A 23,477-nucleotide genomic window follows, 5' to 3' on the forward strand; every position below is an offset into this window, starting at 1 on the left:
TGTATTACTCGGATTTACAGCATCTGCAGATTTTCTCTTATTTGTAGTCTGCAATATCGTTCCTTCTGCCAAAATGCATCATATATTCCATCTGCCACTTTTTAAAAAATCTATTCTTCCAATTTGTCCCAGTCCTGCTGCAATTGTATTGCTTCCTCAGCACTACCTACCTCTGGACCTATCTTCATATCATGTGCAAACTTTGCCACAAAGCCATCAATTCCACTGTCTAAATCATTGACAATGTGAAAAGTAGTGGTCCCAATGTTGACCCGAGGAACACCACTGTCACCATCAGCTAACCAGTAAAGGCTCCTTTATTCCCACTCCTCTATCCATGCCAGTATGTTTCCTGTAACATCGTTAAGGAGCCTCATGTGAGACAACTTATCAAATGCCTTCTCAAAATCTAAGTAGATTACATCTACTGCCTCTCCTTTGTCCACCCTTCTTGTTACTTCCTTGAAGAATGCCTAACAGATTAGTCAGGCTAGATTTCCCTTAAACCATGCTGACTGATGGACTTGATGAGCCAAATGGCCTAATTCTGCTCCTCTGTTTTATGCTTTTATTACACTGGGTTAATCCAGTTAGTTCCCCCCCCCCCTTCTTTTCATACCCACTCCCTTCTCCATCTCCCACTAGAGGAAGAAATTCCTTTTGTGTACTTGTCTGAAATGAAATCACTTGTTCGTTGATTTTGATGGGGAAGGGTTTTTTCAGCTCTGGTTTGCAGAAGTTTTTTTTTTGCAAAAGAATCATCTCGTAAAAGATCTGTGTATTGTGGGGGTAATCATTCCAGACAAATATCACTGTATTGACAAGGACAAAGACATTATTGGTATCTTCAAAGTTCTATATACTTGTATGTCATCATATCATACCCCAAAATTGATCATCTGCCAGGTATTCAACAGTAGAATCAATGAACAAACTACACACAAAGACCAATGTGCAAAAGAAGTGCAAATATAAAAAGCTATTAAGAATGACAATTTGAACACTTATGTTGTTTTGAGAAATATTATTTGTATTCCTCATTGTTTTGCAATAAAAGTTTAGGTCATTAAAGGCAATAAAATCAACAGCATGACCAGAAAGATAATAAAAATGTCATACATGTATTGCTGCCATTCTTCTTGCATGTTTTAAATTATACACAATCGTAAATCTTCAGTGAAAGTAAACAATATTTGAATCTGAGCATCTTTGGAGTACAGCTACATGATTTCACTCAAGTGACATTAAGGAAGCTTCATTACAGTGTAACACAAATCAGATGCCAGAGGAAGAGTGCAGCTTGCATATGGGAGGTACCACTGCTGACAGTTGCTGCTCCAAGATAAGCAAGCTGGCAGTTTTTGTTCACAAAATTCATTATTGATGTTGAAAGTAATGAAGAATTAATGCAAAAACGATTGGTACTTTCATAATGTATTATGACAATTGAAATCTTAGAAATGTGTAAATGCTTATCTTTTTTCCCCCAGCAGTGGCGAAGGAAAGCTTCCAACTTGTATTGTGACAGGACGGCCTATTGCAGACTACCAGTTCTGGATGTGTGGCATCTGTAAACATTGTGCTCATGAACAAGATATCAGCAACCACAATTTCTGCCCCCTTTGTCATAGTCCTGTGGGATAAACCAGCATCTACTAAACACCTTGGACCTTGTTTCCAAATTAATAGTAGTGTCTAATGTAAAATTGTGTTAAATTTATATTGAATTTCTATGTCTTCAAATATTTCTGAAAACGATTTATATTTTAACAATGCTTCTCATGGAAGTGGCAGGATGTAGAACTTTATTTCTGTATATGCTAAAAAAAATGCTTTTGAGTTCATTCCAATTTAGAAAAACTGATTTATAGTCTTCACTCTTAGAATTTCAACATCATTAGGTTATAGGTTTAAAACAAGCCTCGTTTTCCATAACACCTCCACTCCTACCCCTCTTTATCTGTGTTGCTGTCTCCCTCTCCTCCGTGCAGTCAACCGAAATTTCCGAGCTTATTAACAAGCTTGGCGAATGTAATAACATACTGACTACAGAATCTGTTACAATTAAACGTGCTAATTCATTGAAAAACATGTAACGAAACACGTCAAATCTTCAAAATATCAGTTTCGTCGCCACCCCTATCAAATACGGACTGTTTAAATGCGCAACGCGCCGAGGGCGGGTCTGAAGTGATGACACAGCCGGCCTTGTGCGCCATGGAGCGTCGGGCCGTCCTGGCAAAAGCGGACGCGCAATTCCAGCAGCAAAACTTCGGAACGGCAGAAGAATGTTACACTGATTTCATTCACATGTGTATGGAAGGGCACCAGAAACAGTGAGTGTAGATCTGAGCACATTCGCGTCATGGAATTGACGGAGGTTTTAATAACCAGCGGCAGCGAGAGGGCAGAATACTGATCGGGCCTTTCCGTCGAACCTCTTTCTGCATTTTACAGACCGGATGTTATCAGTGATACAGCAACAATTAAAAACACACCGGGAGTGAATCAAGTCAATGCACAGCCAGAATTACCCCCTTCCAGTGAAAGGTCTTTGTAATTGTTCGACGTGCCTTTTAGGCCAACGTTAATGAAATGCACGGGCTTTCAGTGAACTCTTTATTGATCCGGATGAGCAACAGTCAGTTTGTTGAACACTGTCTTACATACAGAAGCATAGGCCCTAGTCTCAGTTTGTTTACCAGTTTCATTTTTACCACTGTGACCACTTACCCATTATTCTCTTCCTGCGCAATTTTAATGACTTAACAGAACCTCTGGGAATAGAATTATACAGTTTGGAACTCGGCTCTTCGCCCAACTCGTCCTTACCCACTGAGCTAGTCCTATTTGCTCGCGTTTGGCACATGAAATCCTAAACTTTTTCTGGCCATATAACCGTTTGAATGTAATTATAATTACATTTGAATGCATTATAATTGAGCCCGCCTCTACAACTTACGTGGGTCAACTTGTTACATATACCCCCCCAATAATTTCAGTCCTCTAATTTTAGACTTGTTACCCTAGAACAAAATGACAATAGTTATCCATCTCATTTATGCCCCATTATTTTAATCTTACCCCTCAGCCTCCTAAATAAACACGTCCCAGCCTAGCCAACTTTTTTCTCTGCCCCCGTACTCCTCTACTTAATTACAACCCAAGTTATTAAATAGGTTTATTATTGTTATAGGTACTGAGGTATAGTAAAGATCATACAGATTAATTTATTACAATCCATATTACGATCATAGGGAACTAATCAATAGTCTTATAATAAAAGGTTAGAAACTGTTCTTGAGCCTGATATGTTCTTTCAGGGTTTTGTATCTACTGCCTGTTTGGGGGGGGGGGGGGGGCAGGATTGAAGAGAGAATGTTGGGGTGGGTGGGGTATTTGATTTTGGTGACTGGTTTATTGAGGGAATGAAAATATATAGATGCGGGGAGGCTGGCTCTGTGATGGGCTGAGCTGTGGCCACAGTTCCCTGCAGTTTCTTGTAATGAAGGCAGAGCAGTTCAGTGTAATACATCTGGACAGGATGCGCTCTATGGTGCGTCGAGGAGGACATACCAAATTCCTTCAGCCTCCTGCTGTTAACGGGAGCATGCTCACTACCCCCACCTTCCTGAAGTCTATAACCTGCTCCTTTGTTTTTGTTGATATTGAAGGAGGGAGTGTTGTCATGACACCATTGGGATGATAGTAGTCTAAGTAAGATCCTCAGATTCAACTAGGGAGAGGTTAAAATATCTGCAAGCAGTGCATTTAGAGACTGTTGAGGTGGCGGTGACATTCTAATCCCCCTTTGTTCAGAAAGTGCACAGAGTGCATTAAGCTTATTGGGAAGGAATGTGCTAGTGTCAGCAACACTGCCTGGCTTCATACTGCAAACTTTCCCAATACTTGTAATATTAACTCACCCTTAACAGATGAGTATTTCCAGCACTCTACGTTTCAAGTTTTTAAGCCTTTCACACTCAGAATTCAATTTTACTTTTCATTCCAACTCACAGCTCACCACACACCAAGTAGAATAAATACTGACATTCCTTGATTACTAATGCAGTTGTTTATACAGTATTCTGGTTCACAAAGGTTGCACTTAAGATGTAAATTGTCATTTTCTGAGTTATTTTACTCACAGGAAGCAAAGAGTTAATGTTCAGCCTTGTGCTGTATATGGTATTTGAGCCAGTAACAATTTAAAATCAGAACATAAGATTGGTGTTAATAACATTTGTGTAACATGTAGTACTCTTCTTTGTTGTCCAGCAACTGTGCTCAGGACTTGGCTAAAGCATACAATAACAGAGGCCAAATCAAGTACTTGAGAGTAGACTTTTACGAAGCTATGGATGACTACACATTAGCAATTGAAAACAAGGAAGATTTTGAAGTTCCATATTATAATCGAGGACTAATAAAATATAGATTAGGTAATGCTTTTCTTTTTAGTCTATATATTTCCATCATAGAGAATTAACATTACATCTGTTTTATCATCAATATCTACCTTTAAATTCTGATCTTTAATGTGTTGCAATGTACAATACTTACAATCATGCTGGTCATAACTCATGGTGAAAACTTGTGTTCTTGACTACTTTTCAGGTAAATTCTCTGCTGCCTTCAGAATCTTGAACCTTTATCTAGGTGTTGGCTGAGATCTATTTAAAATGGAGACTCAGAAAATGCCTTTAGTAATTAGCCTCATCAACATGAAACGAGAAAGTGAGATTTTATCAATTATTCCCCCTTTAGCAATTCCCTAAACAAGTAGTTTAGGAACTAAATTCCAATTTATGGTTACCTGGTCAAAATATTGATCACCTGGTTAATTGCCACACCACCTGCTAGAAGCCTCGACATCCACACAATTAGAGGCTTTGAGAGAGCACTTTATAGTCCTTTCATTTAGACAGACTGACCTGATACAAGTTCTTACTTCAGAGATACTTGAGGAAAAAGACATTCTAGACATGTGTATGGGTGATTCAGTTTACAAATTCCTCAGTGGACTTCTGAAAGCACAAACATGTCCTATCAATATATGTATATATATACACACACACATAAAATAAAACTGTTGTTGACCTTTTAGGCAGTATAGTTATTTCCAAGAAGGCATAGCAAAAAAGGATTTGCTTTGGTAAGTGGGTGTCCACAGATGACTGGAGATTTGGTCTCCAACCGCCAAAAGGAATTAAGAAAAAAATTTATGCAGTAATTGTGGAGGTTTTGCAGAAACAACTAAATTGCTAGAAAATGTCAGACATTAGTTGATAGTGTGAAGGATGAGAACGCACATCTACCAGAAAGATTTCAAAAGAATGTTGTAAGAGAGATGTATAGAAAGAATGAGCTACTTACTTTCTTGGCTGTGTTACTTTCACCAATTACTAATGGTGGAATTGCTAAATGTATCACATAGAATTAAACAGTCCTCACAGACCGAGTCTTTTCACCCAGCTCCCTCTAAACATTTCCTGTTCGTGGACCTGTCAAACAATGTAATTGTACCCAACTACTACTTCTTCTGGCGCTTGTTCTAGATACTCATCAACTCTTAAAAAAATTAGGGCAAAAGTTGCTTCTCAGATATATTTTAACTATTTCTCCTCTAATTTATGCCCTCTAGTTTTAGACTCCGCTATACTGTGAAAAACACTCTGACTATTCACCTTATCTGTATGGCTCATGATTTATAAAGGTTACCACCCACCGCCTCCTGTACTCCAGGGGAAAACGCTGTCCTGTCTGTCCAGTCTATTTTGCATAATTTCTGACTTAATGACATCCTTCCTATACACAGGTGACCAGAATGGCACACAATAATTATCCTGATGCAGAGTCTGAGACAGAAACATTGATTATTTATTCCCCTCCTTATATACTGCCAGATCTGCTGAGTTCCTCCAGCACTTTGAGTGCGTTGCATAATATTCCAAGTGCGGTCTCACTAATGTCTTATATAGTTGTACCATGGTGTCCCAGCTCTCGAACTCAGTGCTGTGATAGATGAAGGCAAGTGAACCACATGCCTTAATCACCATGCTGTTTACTTGTGCCTCCACTTGTAGGGAATTATGTTCCTGTACCCCTATGTCTTTTTGTTCTACACTTTTCACAGCCTACTATTTACTGTGAAAGTCCTGCCCTGATTTGACTGAGTTAAATTCTGCTTGTCATTCTCTGGCCTACTTCTCAAATTGCTGTAGATCCCCTTGTAAGCCTGGACAACCCTTTTCACATCCACTGTACCACCAGATTTAGTGTTATTCGCAAACTTGTTCACCATGTTCACAACATTGAAATTCAAGTCGTTAATATAGTTGACAAACAATAGTGCACCCATCACTAATCCCTGCAGCAAACCACTGGTCACTGGCCTCCAGTGTGAGAAACAGCCTTCATTTTAATCACTCCATACTTACTGCTGCCACCTCTTGTTCTCTTTCTAAATGGAACTGGCATAATGCTTTGCTGCACCTGAATCCAAAATGGTCAGCTTCATAACTTGTATAAAGCATAATTTGATCCATGATGTAATCAATTCTCGTATCAAAGAAGTTCTTCACCAGCTGTTTAGTACTTGACACAACAAAAAAGCTATAATTTGTTAAAATGACAGTTTAATCATCTTCAGCTTTCAGTATATCTGTCACTGCTTTCCTGTTTTCATCCATCAATATTTCTTCAATCTTGACCCCTCTCAACGTTTTCCCTTGGTGTTTGTTCAAAATATATTCAATTTGATTATCTTCCTTTTCTACATTATCAGTGCTTTGGGAACTTTTTTTTCATTCTTTTGAGTCCTTGTAAATTGTAGTTTATTTTACATATCACTTTCATTTAGTCATTGAACTCTTAACTTTGCTCCAAAGTCAATATTCCATAATTTCCAGGTATTTTTTTGCTTTCACTCTTTCACGCCTTATTATGATTTTACAATATGGCCCTCTATTGGCATCCATAGAATTCATTATACCTATATAATACAGGACCAAACCTGCCTAAATGTGCAGTCTGCCATCTAGGGGCGAGATTGAAGTCTGTAATCAGTCACCCAATGAAAGTAAAGGGGGGTTTAAGTAACAAAAAGTGTGGAGGTTTGTATCAAAGTTGGAATTACACTACTTTAATCCTCAAGCTATAACTTTTAAAGTGTCTGTTTCATGACACTATTTCTGCAGTTTCATTTAAAAATCATTGTTTAATGTGATCTTCCTTTAATTTGTGTTTAGCTGCATAGAACATCGAATAGTACAGTGCAGGGTCAAGCTCTTTGGTCCACAATATTGTGCCAACCTAATTAAGCTAATGATGCCTAATCTCTTCTGCCTGCTCAGGTCCATTTCCCTCTATTCTCTGCACATACCTGTGCTTCTCTAAAAGCTTTTTAAATGCCCTTAGCCCCTCAGCCTCGTCATGACTACTGGCAACACATTCCAGGCACCTACCACTCTGTGTCAAAAAAACTTGCCTCACACATCCTCCAGTATTACATACATCAACCCTGGAAAAACAATACTGGCTGTCTAACTATGCCTCTCACAATTTTGTAAACTTCTGCCAAGTTTCCCAGCAGCCTCCACTGCTCCAGAGAAAATTCTAGTTTGTCCAACATTTCCTTATAACACATGCCCTTTAATCCAAATAGCATCCTGGTAAACCTCTTCTGAACAATCCCCATGGCCTCCACATCTTTCCTGCATTGGGCCACCCAGAACTGAATGCAATACTCCATATGCGGCCTAACCAGAATTTTACATAGCTGTAATATAACTTCCTTACACTTGGTCTCCGTGTCTCAGCTAATTAAGGCAGGCATACCACATCCTTATCACCCTATCAACTTATGCAGCCACTTTCAGGGAATGATTGACTTTGACCCCATGTGCCCTCTGTACATCATGGTGGTAAGGATCCTGCTATTAATGCTGTACTTTGCATAAGGTCATAAGACACAGAAGCAGAATTAGGCTGTCCAGCTCATCAAATATGCCCTGCCATTTGATTATAGCTGATTTATTTTCTTCCCAACCCCATTCTCCTGTGTTCTCCCAGTATCTTTTCATATTACTAATTAAAAAGCTATCGACATTCCCTTTAAATATACCCATTTGTGGCAATGAATTCCTTAGATTTACCACCCTCTGGTTGAAGAAATTCCTCCTTACCTCTGTTCTAAAGGGTCCTTTTATTCAGATTCTGTACCTAACTACTGGAAGCATTACCTCCACATCCACTCCATCTAGGCCTTTAAAAATTCAGTAGGGTTTCTCCCATCATACTTACAAACTCCAGCAAGCAGAGATCCAGAGGCATCACATGCTTCTCATATGTTGACCCATTCATCCCTGAGATTATTCTTGTAAACTTCTTCTGGATTCTCTTCAACACCAGCACATCCTTTCTTTGATATAGGATCCAAAACTATTCATCATACTCCAGAAGTGGTGTGACCAACCTCTTAAGACTTAAGCATTACATCCTTGATTTTGTATAGTATACCTCTTGAAATTAATATTTCAGTTGCATGTGGCTTCCTTACTATTGATAACTCCAAAGTCTCTGCACCTCCAATTTGTGAATTATCTCCCACATTAAGAAAATAGTCTTTGTCTTTATTAATTTTACTAAACTGCATGATCATACACTTTCCTACTTTTTATTGCCTATTCTCCCAATCTGTCCATGTTCTTCTGCAGACTCCTTTTCTTTAACATGACCTCCACCTATATTTGTGTTATTCACAAACTTAGCTACAAAGCTGTCAATTCTGTCATAGAGTCAAAGAGAAGTAGGCACTTCATCTCATCTAGTCCATGCTGAAACCATTTAAACTGTCTGCTCCCATCGACATGCACTGGGACCATATCTCCGCTATTCATGTACCTATCCAAACTTCTCTTAAACGTTGAAATCAAGCTTCCATGTAGCACTTGTACTGGCAGATCATTCCACACTCTCACAACCCTCTGAGTGAAGAAGTTTCCCCTCATGTTCTTCTTAAACTTCTCACTTTTCTCCCTTAACACATGACCTCAAGTTGTACTCTCACACAACCTCAGTGGAAAAAGCCTGCTTGCATTTACCCTATCTGTATACCTCTATCAAATTTCCTCTCAAACTTCTATGTTCTAAAGAATACAGACCTAACCTATTCAATTTTTCCTTCTAACTCAGGTCCTGCAGACCCAGCAACATCCTTGTTAATTTTCTTTGTACTCTTTCAATCTTGTTTACATCTTTCCTGTAGGTCGGTGACCAACACTGCACACAATACTCGAAATTAGTCCTCGCCAGTATCTTATACAACTTCAACTTGACATCCCATCTCTTGTACTCAATACATTGATTTATGAAGGCCAATGAGCTAAAAGCTTTCTTTATGATCCTCTGTCTGTGGTGACACTTTCAATTAATTATAGGCCTGCATTTCCAGATCCCTTTGCTCTACCACCCGTACCGTTCAGTATTTAAGACATCCCTGGTTGGTCCTAATGAAGTGCAAAACCTCGCCCTTGTCTACATTAAATTCCATATGCCATTTTTCTGCCTATTTTTTCCATCTGATGCAGATCCCTCTGCAAGCTGTGATAGCCTTCGTCATTGCCCACCATACCTCCAATCTTGGTGTCATCTGCAAATTTGCTGATCCTGTTAACCACATGATCATCTAGATCATTGATATAGAAGACAAACAACAAAGGACCCAGCACTAATTCCTGCCACACACCACTAGTCACAGGTCTCCAGTCAGAGAGGCAACCCTGTACTACCAGTCCCTGGCTTCTCCCAAGAAGTCAAAAGTCTAATCCAATTTACTATCTCATCCTGATCATTAGCATATAATGTGAAAAATGGCTAACCTAACACTGACCCCTGCAGAACAGCACTAGTTACTGGCAGCTAACCAGAAAAAGCCCTCTTTATTCTCATTCTTTGTCTTCTGCTAGTTAATTAATCTTTTGTCTATGCTAGTTTCTTTCCTCTCTATTGTACACTCCTATTTCCTCTGACAACCTCATGCGGAGTACCTTGTCAGAGGCCTTCTGAAAATCCAAATAAACATCCACTAGTTTGTTTGTTTATTCTGCTTCAGAATCAGGTTTATTATCACCAGCATGTGTCGTGAAATTACTTCCTCAAAGAATTCCAACAGATTTGTCAAGCAAAATCTTTCTTCAGGAAACCATGCTGACTTCAGTCTATTTTATCATGGGCTCCCAAATTCCCCTTTCCTTTTATGTTTGATTTACCAAAGTACCACATCTAATACTTAGTCAAATGATATGTTTTTCTGTCCTTTCCCTGTCCACATCTGCTACTTGTATATAACTCACTGGTAAACTTCTACACTGTCAACAATGCCACCAACCTTTGTGTCATCCTGCAAATTTGTACTAACCTTCCTGGTTATGCTTTCATCTGTTATTTACCAGTATCACAAACAGCAGAGCTCCAAGTGAAACTCGACAGACCTCTAGCCCGAACAACACCTATTCATCACTACCCTCTGGCTTCTACAGGCCAGCCAATTCTGAATGGAGCCTATGTTTTCTAATCTGGATGAGCCTGCCATGAGGGTCCTTGACAAATGCCTTGCTAAAATCCATGTAGAAGATATCTGCAGCTCTAGACTCATCAACCACTTTGGTGACCTCCTTGGAAAATTTCAGTCAAGTTAGTAAGATATGACTTGCTCCACACACAGCATGCTGACTGTCATTAGTCCATGCTTATAAATCCTAATATCTTTTCTAGGATCAGTCCTATTTCCCCATGAGTAAAGGAACAGTAGCTACTCAGCAATCCTCTGGGACTTCACCTTTGGCTAGAGAGCACATAAAACATATTGATCAGTGCCCCATCAATTGCACCTCTCGTCTCTCAGAATAACATGGATATTGCATCAGGCCCTAGGGACTTCTTTAAGAGACCCAACACTATCTTCCTTTATCTCGAAATACCCTAACATTATCGTGCTCCACATCTGACTATAGATAGCACTTTCAAGGTTCCCTCAACAATACACACAATCTTAACAAACAGACTGTAAGTCCACCAGTGTTACTTGTTCAGTATCCTGGAATTTACAGAATCCTGCTATTCTGGGATTAGCATCACCACAAGATTTCTCAAGACAATAATGCATTAGCAATAAATGGAACTTTGTTGTCCTAGCTACATATGAAGAACTTTAAAAATTGATAATATCTCACTGCATATTATTGGAAAATTTGTCCTTTGATGTCAGTGCTTTATCTGCAGTATCAGCTTACACTAGTATGCACCTTGTGAATTCTGGCCCCACCGATTTTTAGTTCTATATGTTACTATTAAAAATGGGCACTTTAACTTTTAGATTTAGTTCAGTTATGGAAAAGGGGCAAACTATTTACAGGTTTTAACAAATAGAAAATATAAATTACTTGCAAAATTTTCCTTTACAGGATTTTTTGACCAAGCATTGGAAGATTTCAAGAAAGCGTTGTCCTTGAATCCAGATTTTAAAGATGCCAGACTGAGCCTTGATCAGACACTAATTGATAAAAAAGTGAAAGAGAGCAGAGAATATTAGAGACATGACACTTGGGGTACAAACATTGGTTTTGTGTGTGGATAATTTGAATGTACATTTTTTACATCGCTTAATTATTTTTAGTATGAGTTAATTGTTAAAAGCTCATAATTCTAAACAGATTGTGTATTTTTTGTGAAATATGATACAATAAAAATGTGGTGTCTAAATAATCATATTTTTATTCTTTGACTTGAATCTTGTGAATTGAGGCAAAACAGTTTGTACTTCAAAACAGCAGAAAGATTAAAAACATCTCGTTAGTCAGCTTGCTGTCTTTCCAGCATCTGGAATGATCCAGCATCATTAACCAGTTGGATTCCATAAGACCAGATACTTATACCTGGAAATGATATTGCTTGACAAATGCACCCTAACTTTGTTATTCTGCTAGGCTTGCCCAGAACACCAGTCAGTATATGATGGCTGTTTTAATATAATTCAGTAATTTTCTACCTTAACAAACCCTAATGTTACATTATTATAAATTCTACATTCCTTCCACAGACAATTCTCTTAATTCCAGTAATCAGTCTACTTGACCTCTGCATGGATTTCTTGGCAAGTGTATACTTTCTTAAATAAGGGATCCAAATCCGTAATAGTACTCGAGCACCTGTACAACTGGCTCAAAACTTTCCTACTTTTGTACTCCATAACATTTGCAAACAAAGGCCAGCTTTCCATTTGTCTACCAGTTTACCATGTGTGTCTGCGTGCTAAAGTTCTGTGCATCTTGTATAACAAGATCTCTAAATATCATCGTTCAATAACTTCGAACAATGTTAGAATGTTGAAAGCAGCCAACTACTTGCACTGCAGAACACCTCCCTTTCTGATCAGTGGGAGCTAGTCCATGCTGGTTAAAAACAGCTTGGTCAAATGGCAAGTGATCAGTGATTTCCATGTTGTTTGCCGATCAACAGAAGATCTGAACCACCCTGCTTGTTACCCAGATGCTGATGCTAACCACTGAGTGGCATAACTTTCTGGCAAAAATAATATTAGGAGAGTTGATTTTTCATTTCTGGGATGTGGATGTTGCTTGTAAACCCAGTATTTAATGATCATCTCAGTTGCCTTTGAGAAGGAACCTTCTTGAGCCACTGTGGTGTTTGCGGTAAAGATGCAATACTGTTAGGTGAAGAGTTTCATGATGTTAACGCAGCAACAATGAAAGTAACAAAGATATATCTGTGAATCAGGATAGTGCATGCATTGAACAATAACCCACACAGTGTTGATCCCATGTACCATGGGTCACTGATTGGGTATAACAAAGTTACTTAACCAGCTATATAAGTAACAGTGATAGTTTACACAAAGCAGATTAGATTGGTGCATTTGCACACCAATAGGCATAAATGGTGTGTATTTTATGTCACTTGTAAAAGCATTTGGAATGCAGTCAATCACATCTGTGGACTGAATCAAAAGTGACTTCTTCATTATTCAGAAAGAATAAAGATGACAGATTTCTATAAGACCATAAGACATAGGAGCAGAGTTAGGCCATTCAGTCCCTTGTATCTGCTCTACCATTCCATCATGTTTGATTTTATTATCTCTCTCAACCCATTCTCCTGCCTTCTCCCCGTAAGTTTTGATACCCTGACTAACCAAGAACTGATCAACTTCTGCTTTAAATGTAGTCAACAGATGCCCTTCATAGTGGTCTGTGGCAATGAGTTCTACAGATTCACTATGCCCTAGCCAAAGAAATTCCTCTACATTTCTGTTCTCAATACCCATCTCTCTTAATGAATATTGTCCAGTAGCACTCGCATCTATGATGATGAAATGCTTTGAGAGGTTGGTTTTGGCTAGAATCAGTTCCTGCCTCAGCAAGGATCTAAACCCACTGCAATTTGCCTATTGCCATAATAGGTCTATGGCAGACACAATCTCATTGGCTCTCCATGCAGCCTTGGATCACCTGGACAATAGAAATATCCATGTCAGGATGCTGTTTATTAATTACAGCTCAGTGTTTAACATTATTGTTCCTATAGTTCTGATCAAAAAGCTTCAAAACCTGGGCCTCTGTACCTCCCTCTCCATTTGGATCCTCAACTTCCACAATCTGTGCAGATTGGAAATAGCATCTCCATCTCACTGACAATCAACACTGGCACACATCAGGAATGTGTGCTTAGCCCACTGCTCTACTCTTTCTACTCCCATGACTGTGTGGCTAGGCACAGCTCAAATGGTATCTATAAATTTTCTAACCTTAGAACCATTGATGGCAGAATCTCAGATGGTGACAACAGAGTGTACGAGAGAGATATATCAATCAGTTGAGTGGTGTCACGGCAATAACCTTGTACTCAACATCAGTAAGACCAAAGAAATTATTGTGGACTTAAAACACAGAAATTTACAGCACATTACAGGCCCTTCGGCCCACAATGTTATGCCAGACATGTAGTCTACTCTGGAGACTGCCTAGAATTTTCCTAGTACATACAGCGTAAGACGAGGGCACACTCACCAGTCCTCAGAGGGACCAGAAGTGGAAAGAGTGAGCGATTTCAAGTTACAGGTTGTCGATATTTCTGAGTATATAACCTGGACCCAACATGTTGATGCAAGTACAAAGGAGGCATGACAGCAGCTAGATTTCATTAGGAGTCTGAGAAAATTTGGAATGCCACCTAAAACACTCGCAAATTTCTACAGATGTACTGTGGAGAGCATTCTAACTGACTGCATCCCTGTTTGATATGGGAGAGGGAGTGGCCTACAGCACAGGATGGAAATAAACTTAGTCAGCTCCAACATGGGCACTAGTCTCCATAGTATCCAGGATATCTTCAAGGAGTGAAGCCCCAAAAAGGCAGCACCCATCATAAAGGATCCCCAACATCTAGGACATGTCTTCTCCTCATTGCTGCCATCAAGAAGGAGATATAGAAACCTGAAGGCACACACTCAGCGATTCAGGAGCAGCTTCTTCCCCTCTGCCATCCGATTTCTGAATGGACATTGAACCCATGAAAACTACCTCACTAATTTTTTATATGAATTTTTTGCACTTCTTATTTAACAGTTCTATATTGTAGATATAATATGCTGTAATTCAGTGTTTTCTCTATTATTATGTATTGCATTGTACTGCTGCTGCAAAGTTAACAATTTTCATGACGTCTGCTGGTGATGTTAAATCTGATTCTCCGTTTCTAGACTTACCCACAATAGGAAATTTTCACAATACTCCACATCCGCTCTACCCCGGCCTTTCAATATTTGATAGGTTTCAAGAGATCCCCCTCATTCTTCTAAACTCCAGTGAGTACAGGCCCAAAGCCATCAAACACTCCTCATACATTAACCCTTTCATTCCCAGAATCGTTCTCATGAACCTCTTCAGGACCTTCTCCAATACCAGCAGATCTTTTCATAAATAAGGGGTCCAAAACTGCTCACAATACCCCGTGTAGTCTGGCCAATGCCTTATAAAACTTCATTATTACATCCTTGCCCTTATATTCTAGTCCTCTCAAAATGAATGCTAACATTGCATTTGCTTTTCTCACTACTGACTCAACCAAGTTAGCCTACAGGGTGAGAGCCTGTACAAGCACTCACAAGTCCATTTGCGCCTTTGATTTTTGAATTTTATCCTCAGTTAGAAAATAGTCTATGCCTTTCTTCCTTTTACCAAAGTGGATGACAATATACTTCCCTGCATTCTATTCCGTCCGCCACTTCTTATCCATATTCCCAATCTAAGTCCTGCAAATGTCCTGCTTCATCAAAGCTACTTATACCTCCACCCATCTTTGTAATGCCTGCAAACTTGGCCACAAAGCATTCATATAACATGAAATGAAGCAGTCCCAATACCAACACCTACTTTCCACTCATCACCAGCCGCCAACTGGTAAAAGCCCCGTTTATTATTTCACTTTGCCTCCTGACAGCCAATCTTTTATTCATGCTAGTATATTTCCTGTAATACTATGGCTCTTGTTAAGCAGTCCTTGTTAAAGGCCTTATGAGAATTCAAGTAAACAACATCCACTAACTCTCCTCACTGTTAATCTTATTACCAGTTTTATTATCAATGGCAAACTCATCAATTTTGGATCATCAAGTCAATATCGCACATACATCACAAAATGTAACAGACCCCACTGCATAAAATCTTGGCAAAACCTCTATACTGTATATGACACTAATTGTACTACTTTGACTCAAACTTCATTAAAAAAAAGGTCAAATTTATCACATTGTGTTGTTTGGCCTTGATGAATTCAATGTTATGACATCATTCAGAACTTATTCCCAAGTAATCATCACCACTGATGTAAAGGTGACTGGTATATTGTTATTCAGTCTCTCTTTTACTATTTTTAAAGTAACAGTATTAGATTAGAAACCTTTGCTTGCAGCTGAAGTGCATTAAAAACTTCCATTGAGTCTTTAAAGGTCCTGGAATTTTAAAAAATTTGAACTTGTCAATTTATCATTTTTAAAGTCTCTTTACTTTGTCCTCTATGCGTTTATCACTTTCAAAACTTTCCATTCTTCTTTAGCCTCAAACATGTACATCAACTCCTGCTTCCATGAAGACAGATGCAAAGAATTTATTGAAAACTTTACTTGTCTTCACATTCAGGCTGAAATTTTGGTCAATTATTTAATTTCCTCTCTCTTCCAATCTAATTTCATGCAGCTAGAGGATATTCTCAGGTGTGATTGTAACTACTAATACTTTTTCCTTGCAACCTTTTCTTATTCCACCCCTACTCCTTCTATACACTTCCAGGCTTTATATTGTGTTGAGTCTTGATGTCAGTCCAGGGTGTTTATTATGCCTCGTATGGTTCTAGGTATTCAGGGGAAGCATCCCTCTTCTTGTAATAGCAACATTTGTTCTAAACTTTCACTATCCCCTCTTTGAATGCATCTGACATGGAACATTGAGAGCAGCAGGTTAGCTGCTGTGGGTTGTGTGTCCAGAGATCTGCACCTCTCTAGGGCCAACTCTCTAGGCGAAGAGCTAGGAAAAAGCGACGCACCAGACATTTAACATCATAAGTCAGCGAGTTGTTTGTTATGTCTCTCTCCCCTCTCACTCTGAAATGGGGAAACCTCTTTTTCCCTTATTAAAAAGAGGGAGAGAGAGAGAGACTGTGGTATGTTGAATTACTGGGTTAACAAGTAATCTGGGGTACAGCAGGTCTGTGTCTTTTTGATGCTTTGCTGCAGCTTGAGTGCTCGGTGGAGGGTGCTGATGCTTTTTGCTAGTGTGGGAGGGGTAGTCATTGCCTTACTGCTGCGTGGGAGGGGGAGTTGGGGGGGTTTGAGTTCTAATGTTTAACTGCCATTCATTCTTTGGGGCACTCGTCTATTTTCATGGATGTTTGCGAAGAAAAAGAATTTCAGGATGTATATTGTATAGATTTCTCTGACATTAAATGTACCTACCTATTGTCCTAATATCTTCCAGAGCATTTTTGCTAAATTACATTTAAGTCAGTAAAATTGACCTTAACTGATCTAGAAATTTTATTCTGAATCGATTTTTTGTCCTTTTAAATAACTGAGAAAGATCTTTGCTCGCTGCCTTTAATCTGCTGTCCTATTGTCCATGCTTTCTACTTGTTCATTTTTTTCCCTCAAATTTAACACGCCCACTGGAATTGCTATGCATTTATTACAATGAAAGACCCTCCTAAAGACATTTCAACAAGCCTGGTCCTTCTTGATTTTTAACTCTGTTACTATCCTGGTTCACTTCAGGGTGGTTGAAATCCTCTAATATTACTATCTGCTTATTTTTTTTCACCATGAGAAATTTCCTTCTGACTATTAGGGAGCCGAATATACAATCCTATCAGTATTCGTTTTCTTTTGTTCCTCAGTTTAAACAATTTAGCCTATTTAAAAATCTTTCTAACACCTCATCACTCCTTACAAGCTCTGCTTGTTTTTTTTTAAAAAAAAGTTTCTTTCGATTCATCGCATCCAGACAGTTAGGAACGGTTCGCTCTGCTCAATAAGAATTTTGCTTCAATAGGCAATGAATGAGAATTCCCCCATGGGTTTATGGACGCTGTGGAAATAGCCAATTGGTAACGGGTAGATTATTCCTCCGTGTTTGAAAACGATGCTCAATTGACAATGAAATAGTTTCTCGAATTGCCCTACTAATAGGTTACATGTTTAGGAATGGTTGCAATGATTACCAAGTCAAACTTAAAATATATCTTCTTAAAAGGAGGGTTTTACATTGTTTTTGGGAACCAGGGACAACTGGCATTGAAACAAAGGGGTACATTCTTGAATTTCTGATTCGAGGAGTTTCGCAGTAGTAAATTAGTACCCAAATCCAAATTTTGAAACAACTGGTATGCAATAACACAAAAAATACAACTGCTGTGGATCAAAGAATACGTACACAACGCTGGAAGAACTCAGCAGGTCAGGCAGCATCCGTGAGAAAAGAGTAGCCAACGTTTCCTGATGAAGGGTCTCGGCCCGAAACGTTGGCTACTCTTTTCTCACAGATGCTGCCTGACCTGCTGAGTTCTTCCAGCGTCGTGTACGTATTCTATGGTATGCAATAAAATCCCATAAAATTAATCACTGTTTACAATTCCCGAATGTGAAGTTCTTACGCAAAAGTGGCGTCAAAAAGGACAACGCTGTTATTTGGTAAAAGTGAGTGTCAGCTGGACAGCTTTTTTTGAAAGACGCGCTGAAAGTCACCGGATATTGAGTCGAGCAAGGATGAGAGAGCGTGGTGATGGTGTGTTGTTGGAAACCAGTACAGGTAGTTCAGACGGAGAGTCGGCGCCGACCGCAGCTTGGGGAAACGCCAGCAAACTCTGCGACCAGTGTAAGTTAGGACAACAACTTCGCTGGCCCGGGATCAAGTAGTGCGGTGGCGAGGTGGGGCTGGTGGCAGTGAAATATTTAGCCCAGGGTTCATGGGTTAAAGAGAGCTAGTCACACCACTTATCTTCTGCTTCTTTTTCCATTACCGTCCCATTCTGCACCGTCTTTTCACCCCTTGTCTTGTTTCCCTCGCGCTCCAACCCGCCCACACCCCGACCTATACAGTTAATCAACTGCGGAGACTGGCTAGTAAAGGGCTGTCTGTAACCCGAAACTTCTTTTACTTGCACTTGCGCTCATTCTTATCTTTTTGTTTGGTGCGAGTACACGATGCTACTTTCAAAATTCAACTTTGATAAAGTGACAAATCAGTTCATCTGCTTCTATGGCGGACGGATAGCCACATATCATACTTCTACATTCGCCGATGGTCCCAAAGCCTGAGGCATTGAGATTACCAAAGAGAAGGAAAAGGGCCTCGAGGGGATCCAACAAGCTGAGTGAGTGAGAATGAAACAGAGAAAACGTTTACTGTGGGGAAATGTGATGTCAACCGCCTTGGCAAACATAATGGTGTTAAATAGAAACATCGAAAACCTACAGCACAATACAGGCCTTTCGGCCCACAAAGTTGTGCAGAACATGTCCCTACTTTAGAAATTACTAGGCTTACCTGTAGCCCTCTATTTTTCTAAGCTCCATGTACCTATACAAAAGTCTCTTAAAAGACCCTATCATATCCGTCTCCACCGTCGTTGCCGGCAGCCCATTCCACGCACTCACCATTCTCTGAGTAAAAAAACTTACCCCTGACATCTCCTCTGTACCTACTCCCCAGCATCTGCAACCTGTGTCCCCTTGTGGCAACCATTTCAGCCTATTTCTGACTATCCACACAATCAATGCCTCTCATCATGGTGAGAGTTTTTCTTTATACATATGAAAAGCTGAACGTTCGAAGAACTCAACGAGCCAAGCAGCCTCCATAGGGACAAAAGGTTAATATTTTGGGTCAAGACCCTGAGATGGAACAGTAAACATTGCCAGTATATGGTGGGGAGGGGAGGTGGTCTAGAGCCCAGTAGGTGACTGGTAAAACTAGATGGGGAGTAGCTGATGGAACTAATTGTGAGGAGAGGGGATTGAAAGAGGTGAACAAAGGCAAAAGAGGATTCCCTATAGGTTAATTTGCAGGTGGAGTTGTTGGTGAGGAAGACAAGTACCTCGTTAGCATTCAATTCAAAGGAGGAGAATACAAAAACAATATAATGAGGAGGCTTTATAAAGTACAGAGGCATCACTTGGAGTATTGTGAGCAGTTTTGGGCCCCTTATCTTAGTAAGGGTGTACTGACATCCGAGGGGGTTCAAAGGAGTTTCACGATAATGATTCTGGGATTGAAAGGCTTGTCATATGAGGAGTGTTTGATGGGTCTGTATTCTCAGGAATTCAGAAGAGTGAGGTGGGACCTCAGTGAAAGCTATCAAATGTTGAAAGGCCTTGACAGAGTGGATGTGGAGAGGCTGTTTCCTTTGGTGGGTGTCCTTTTAGAACAGAGCTGTGGGAAAGTTCTTTAGCCAGAGAACAGCGAATCTGCAGAATTCATTGCCACAGGTGGTTGTGGAGGACAACTTACTAGGTATATTTAAGACAGGAGGTTGATAGATTCTTTATTAGTCAGGGCATGAAGGGATATGGGGAGAAGGCAAGCGATTGGAGCTGAGAGGAAAAATGAAGCAGCCGTAATGAAATGGCCTGGGCAGACTCGATGGGCCAAATGGCATAATTCTGCTCCTACATCTTATGATCTTTGAGCTAGATGCACAGGCAAGCTTAGGTGGAAGGAGAACTCTGAGGTGTGAAATTGGAATATTCAATGTTCAGCACCAGGCTACCCAAACAGGTGTTGTACTTCCAATTTGTGTTTGGCCTCTCTGCTGTAATTTAAAAGGCTGAGGACAGACAGAACAGCATGAGGTTGGGAAGGAGTTAAAATGATTTGCAAGTTAAAGCTTGTGGACTTAGTGCAGGTCTTCTGCAAAATGATTGTCTGGACAATGGTTGGTTTCTCCAATGTAGAGGAGCTAACATCGTGACCACTGAATGCAGTAGACCAAGCTGGGAGAGATGCAGGTGAACCTCTGCCTCACTTGGAAAGGTTGTTTAAGTCCATGCATTGGTAGTAAGAGAGGACGTAATGGTACAGGTGCTACCCTTCCTATGGGTGTAGGGGTAAGGGCAAGCAAGTATGAAGAGGAGTGAATGAACCAGGAAGTCAAGAAGACAGTGATTCCTGCAGAAAGCAGAAAGGGGGTGGTGGGGATGGGAAATGTTGGGATCATGGCAAAGAATAGAAACATAGAAAATAGGTGCAGCAGTAGGCCATTCGGTCCTTCGAGCCTGCACCACCATTCAGTATGATCGTGGCTGATCATCCAACTCAGAACCCTGTACCTGCTTTCTCTCCATACCCCCTGATCCCTTTAGCCACAAGGGCCATATCTAACTTCCTCTTAAATATAGTCAATGAACCGGCCTCAACTGTTTCCTGTGGCAGAGAATTCCACAGATTCACCACTCTGTGTGTGAAGAAGTTTTTCCTCATCTCAGTCCTAAAAGGCTTCCCCATTATCCTTAAACTGTGACCCCTCGTTCTGGACTTCCCCAACATCAGAAATAATCTTCCTGCATCTAGCCTGTCCAATCCCTTTAAAATTTTATACGTTTCAATAAGATCCCCCCTCAATCTTCTAAATTCCAGTAAGTATGATATTTTAAGATGTGCAGGTGCCGAGGTAGTAAATTGTCTGGGAAGGAGGAGGAGATGTGTAGGGGTAACTATACCTCTGGAAGGAGGATGATGTTTCAGAGGCCCTGCAGCAGAAAGCCTCAACTTTAGAATAGATGTAGTGGAGCTGGAGAAATTGAGAAAAAGGGATGGCTTCCTCACAGGAGAAAGTGTGGGAGGAGTTAGAGTCAAGTTGGTGAATTTATAGAAGATGTTGGTGGCAATTCCGTCTCCTGAGATGGAGACGGAAATCCAGAAAAGGAAGGGGACTGTCAAAGGTAGTGCAGAGGAATTGAAAGCATTTTGTAGGTTAGTGGCAGAGATGATACAATCGATGAGTCCACACAGATGTGGGAAGCAGCAGTCAGTGTAGCAGAGAGAGTCATTTGTCTGCATTTGATGCTTATCCCTCTAGGCCTTTCCTACCCTTTACCTGTCTAAATGACTTTCAAACAGCCTAACTGCACATGGCCCTACCTCTCATCTGGCAGCTTGTTCCATATGCTTACCACTCTGAATGAAAAGCTTGCCTCTCCTATAAATCTTCCCCCTTTCATCTTAGACTTGGGCCTTTTAGATTTTGAGCCCCCTGCCCTGGGAAAAAGACTGACCATCCCCCATATCTATTCTAGGTTTTATATATTTCCAAAAGGTTACTCCTCAGCCTCTTATGTTCCAGAGAAAGAATGCCAGCTGTCCAGTTTCTGTTATAACTCAAGTTCTTCTGTTCTTTTGTTGCTCCTTCTCCAGATTAATGACGTCCTCCTCTGGTTATAAAACCAGAATTGCATACAATACTCCAGCTATAATCTTACCACTTCTTGTAGGCATTCCAACTTTCATACTCAATGCGCAGCCCGAAGACTCATGCCAAACCCCTTCTTCACCACTGTCTCAGTGTTATCACTTTCAGGGAACTATATACCTCTACCCCTTAGTCTGTTTGTTCTACAACACTTTCTTGGACACTGCAAGTGTTTCCCTGGTTTAAATTCCCTTTTAAATTCTGCATTTTTATTTTTGCACTACTTATTTAAATATTTATCAAATTTACTGTAATTCAGTTTTTTTCCTCTATTATGTACTGCAAAGTGCTGCTACCGCAAAGACAAATTTCGCTATGTCATTGATAGTAAACCTGATTCTGATTATGTAATATTTTGTATTTTTCCGAGTTGAATTCCATCTACTCGGAATTGGCCCACTTTCTCAGTTGAGCTGGATCTTGTCCTATTCTTCGATAATCTTCACTGTCCACCACACCACCAATTTCGTTATCTGCAAATTTATTAACCACATTCAATCACATTCTCATCCAAATCATTCATATAGTTGACAAACAGCAGATGGCCCAGCACTGAACCCTGTGCCCTTCAATTTGGAAAAAATCACTACCACTTAACACTAAGCCAACTGGCTAGATTGCCCTGGATTTCTGAGGAGACTGATGAGAGGAGATCTCATTGAAACATTCTTAAAAGATTCAGGAGGGTGTGTGCACTGACTCAGGAAATAGGACACCATTTCAGAATCAGGAGCTAACTATTTTGAACTAAGAGGAAGAATTTCTTCACCCAGCTGGGCTGTGCTGGATAGGCAATTGAATTTGTTCAATCCAGGGATCAGTAGATTTCCGGATATTATGGGAATGAAGGGACGTGGAGATTTACAGTAACTGGAAAATAACACTAGGATAGATCAGAGATGATTTTAATAAATAGCAGAACAGGCTGAAAGGACCATTGTAGTCTTATTTCATATGTTCAAACAATTTGAGCTTCAGCTAGAATGGGGCAGGTGGGAAACTTGAACACAGAATTCTGTCTGTCAGAATCATCACAAAGTCTTCTTATTTAGTAGCAGCCACAAAACTCAGTTCAAATTACTCCCTTAAAGAGATGTTTTTAATTAACTGAAATCATCACAGTATTAAATGTTTAAACCAAATTTAAAGATCACCGAAGTATTCTGCTTCGATATTATTCATTGGACAATGACAGAATTTATTAAAAAAAGCATGCTATTGATGGCTGGATTTCTAATCATACAGTAATAAATTTTACTCAAATGTAGTAAAATTTGTGTGCTACATTGTTCAATATTTCTAACTTTGCAATCACCCAGCAGGTTTGATTAGAACACACACTGTCCCAAACTGATGGAATTAATCGCTGAAACAATGGCATGTTCTGAAGATCAATTCTAACCTGGCTGCTACCCAGTTTTATACCCAGTATCTTTTATACC

The 23,477-nt window shown here is 39.9% G+C and overlaps 2 protein-coding genes across 3 annotated transcripts in view; both read left to right on the forward strand.

Annotated features, from left to right (window-relative positions):
- wdr35 (WD repeat domain 35) overlaps positions 1-11,766 on the forward strand; it is an 89,642-nt gene extending 77,876 nt beyond the window's left edge. For both annotated transcript variants that reach the window (XM_073057012.1, XM_073057013.1), the window contains 2 exons: positions 1,494-2,336; positions 11,466-11,766. In XM_073057012.1, the coding sequence (XP_072913113.1) occupies positions 1,494-1,644 (151 nt within the window). In that variant the 3' untranslated portion in view covers positions 1,645-2,336; positions 11,466-11,766. The remainder of the gene's footprint in view (positions 1-1,493; positions 2,337-11,465) is intronic.
- On the forward strand, positions 2,194-11,766 carry ttc32 (tetratricopeptide repeat domain 32). The gene is made up of 3 exons (XM_073057014.1): positions 2,194-2,336; positions 4,279-4,442; positions 11,466-11,766. Exons 1-3 carry the CDS (start codon positions 2,194-2,196, stop codon positions 11,591-11,593), a joined length of 435 nt encoding a protein of 144 aa, XP_072913115.1. The 3' UTR covers positions 11,594-11,766.
- Positions 11,767-23,477: the final 11,711 nt, after the last annotated feature.

The sequence above is a fragment of the Hemitrygon akajei genome, chromosome 9, assembly GCF_048418815.1.
Source record: "Hemitrygon akajei chromosome 9, sHemAka1.3, whole genome shotgun sequence".
Classification (NCBI taxonomy): domain Eukaryota; kingdom Metazoa; phylum Chordata; class Chondrichthyes; order Myliobatiformes; family Dasyatidae; genus Hemitrygon; species Hemitrygon akajei.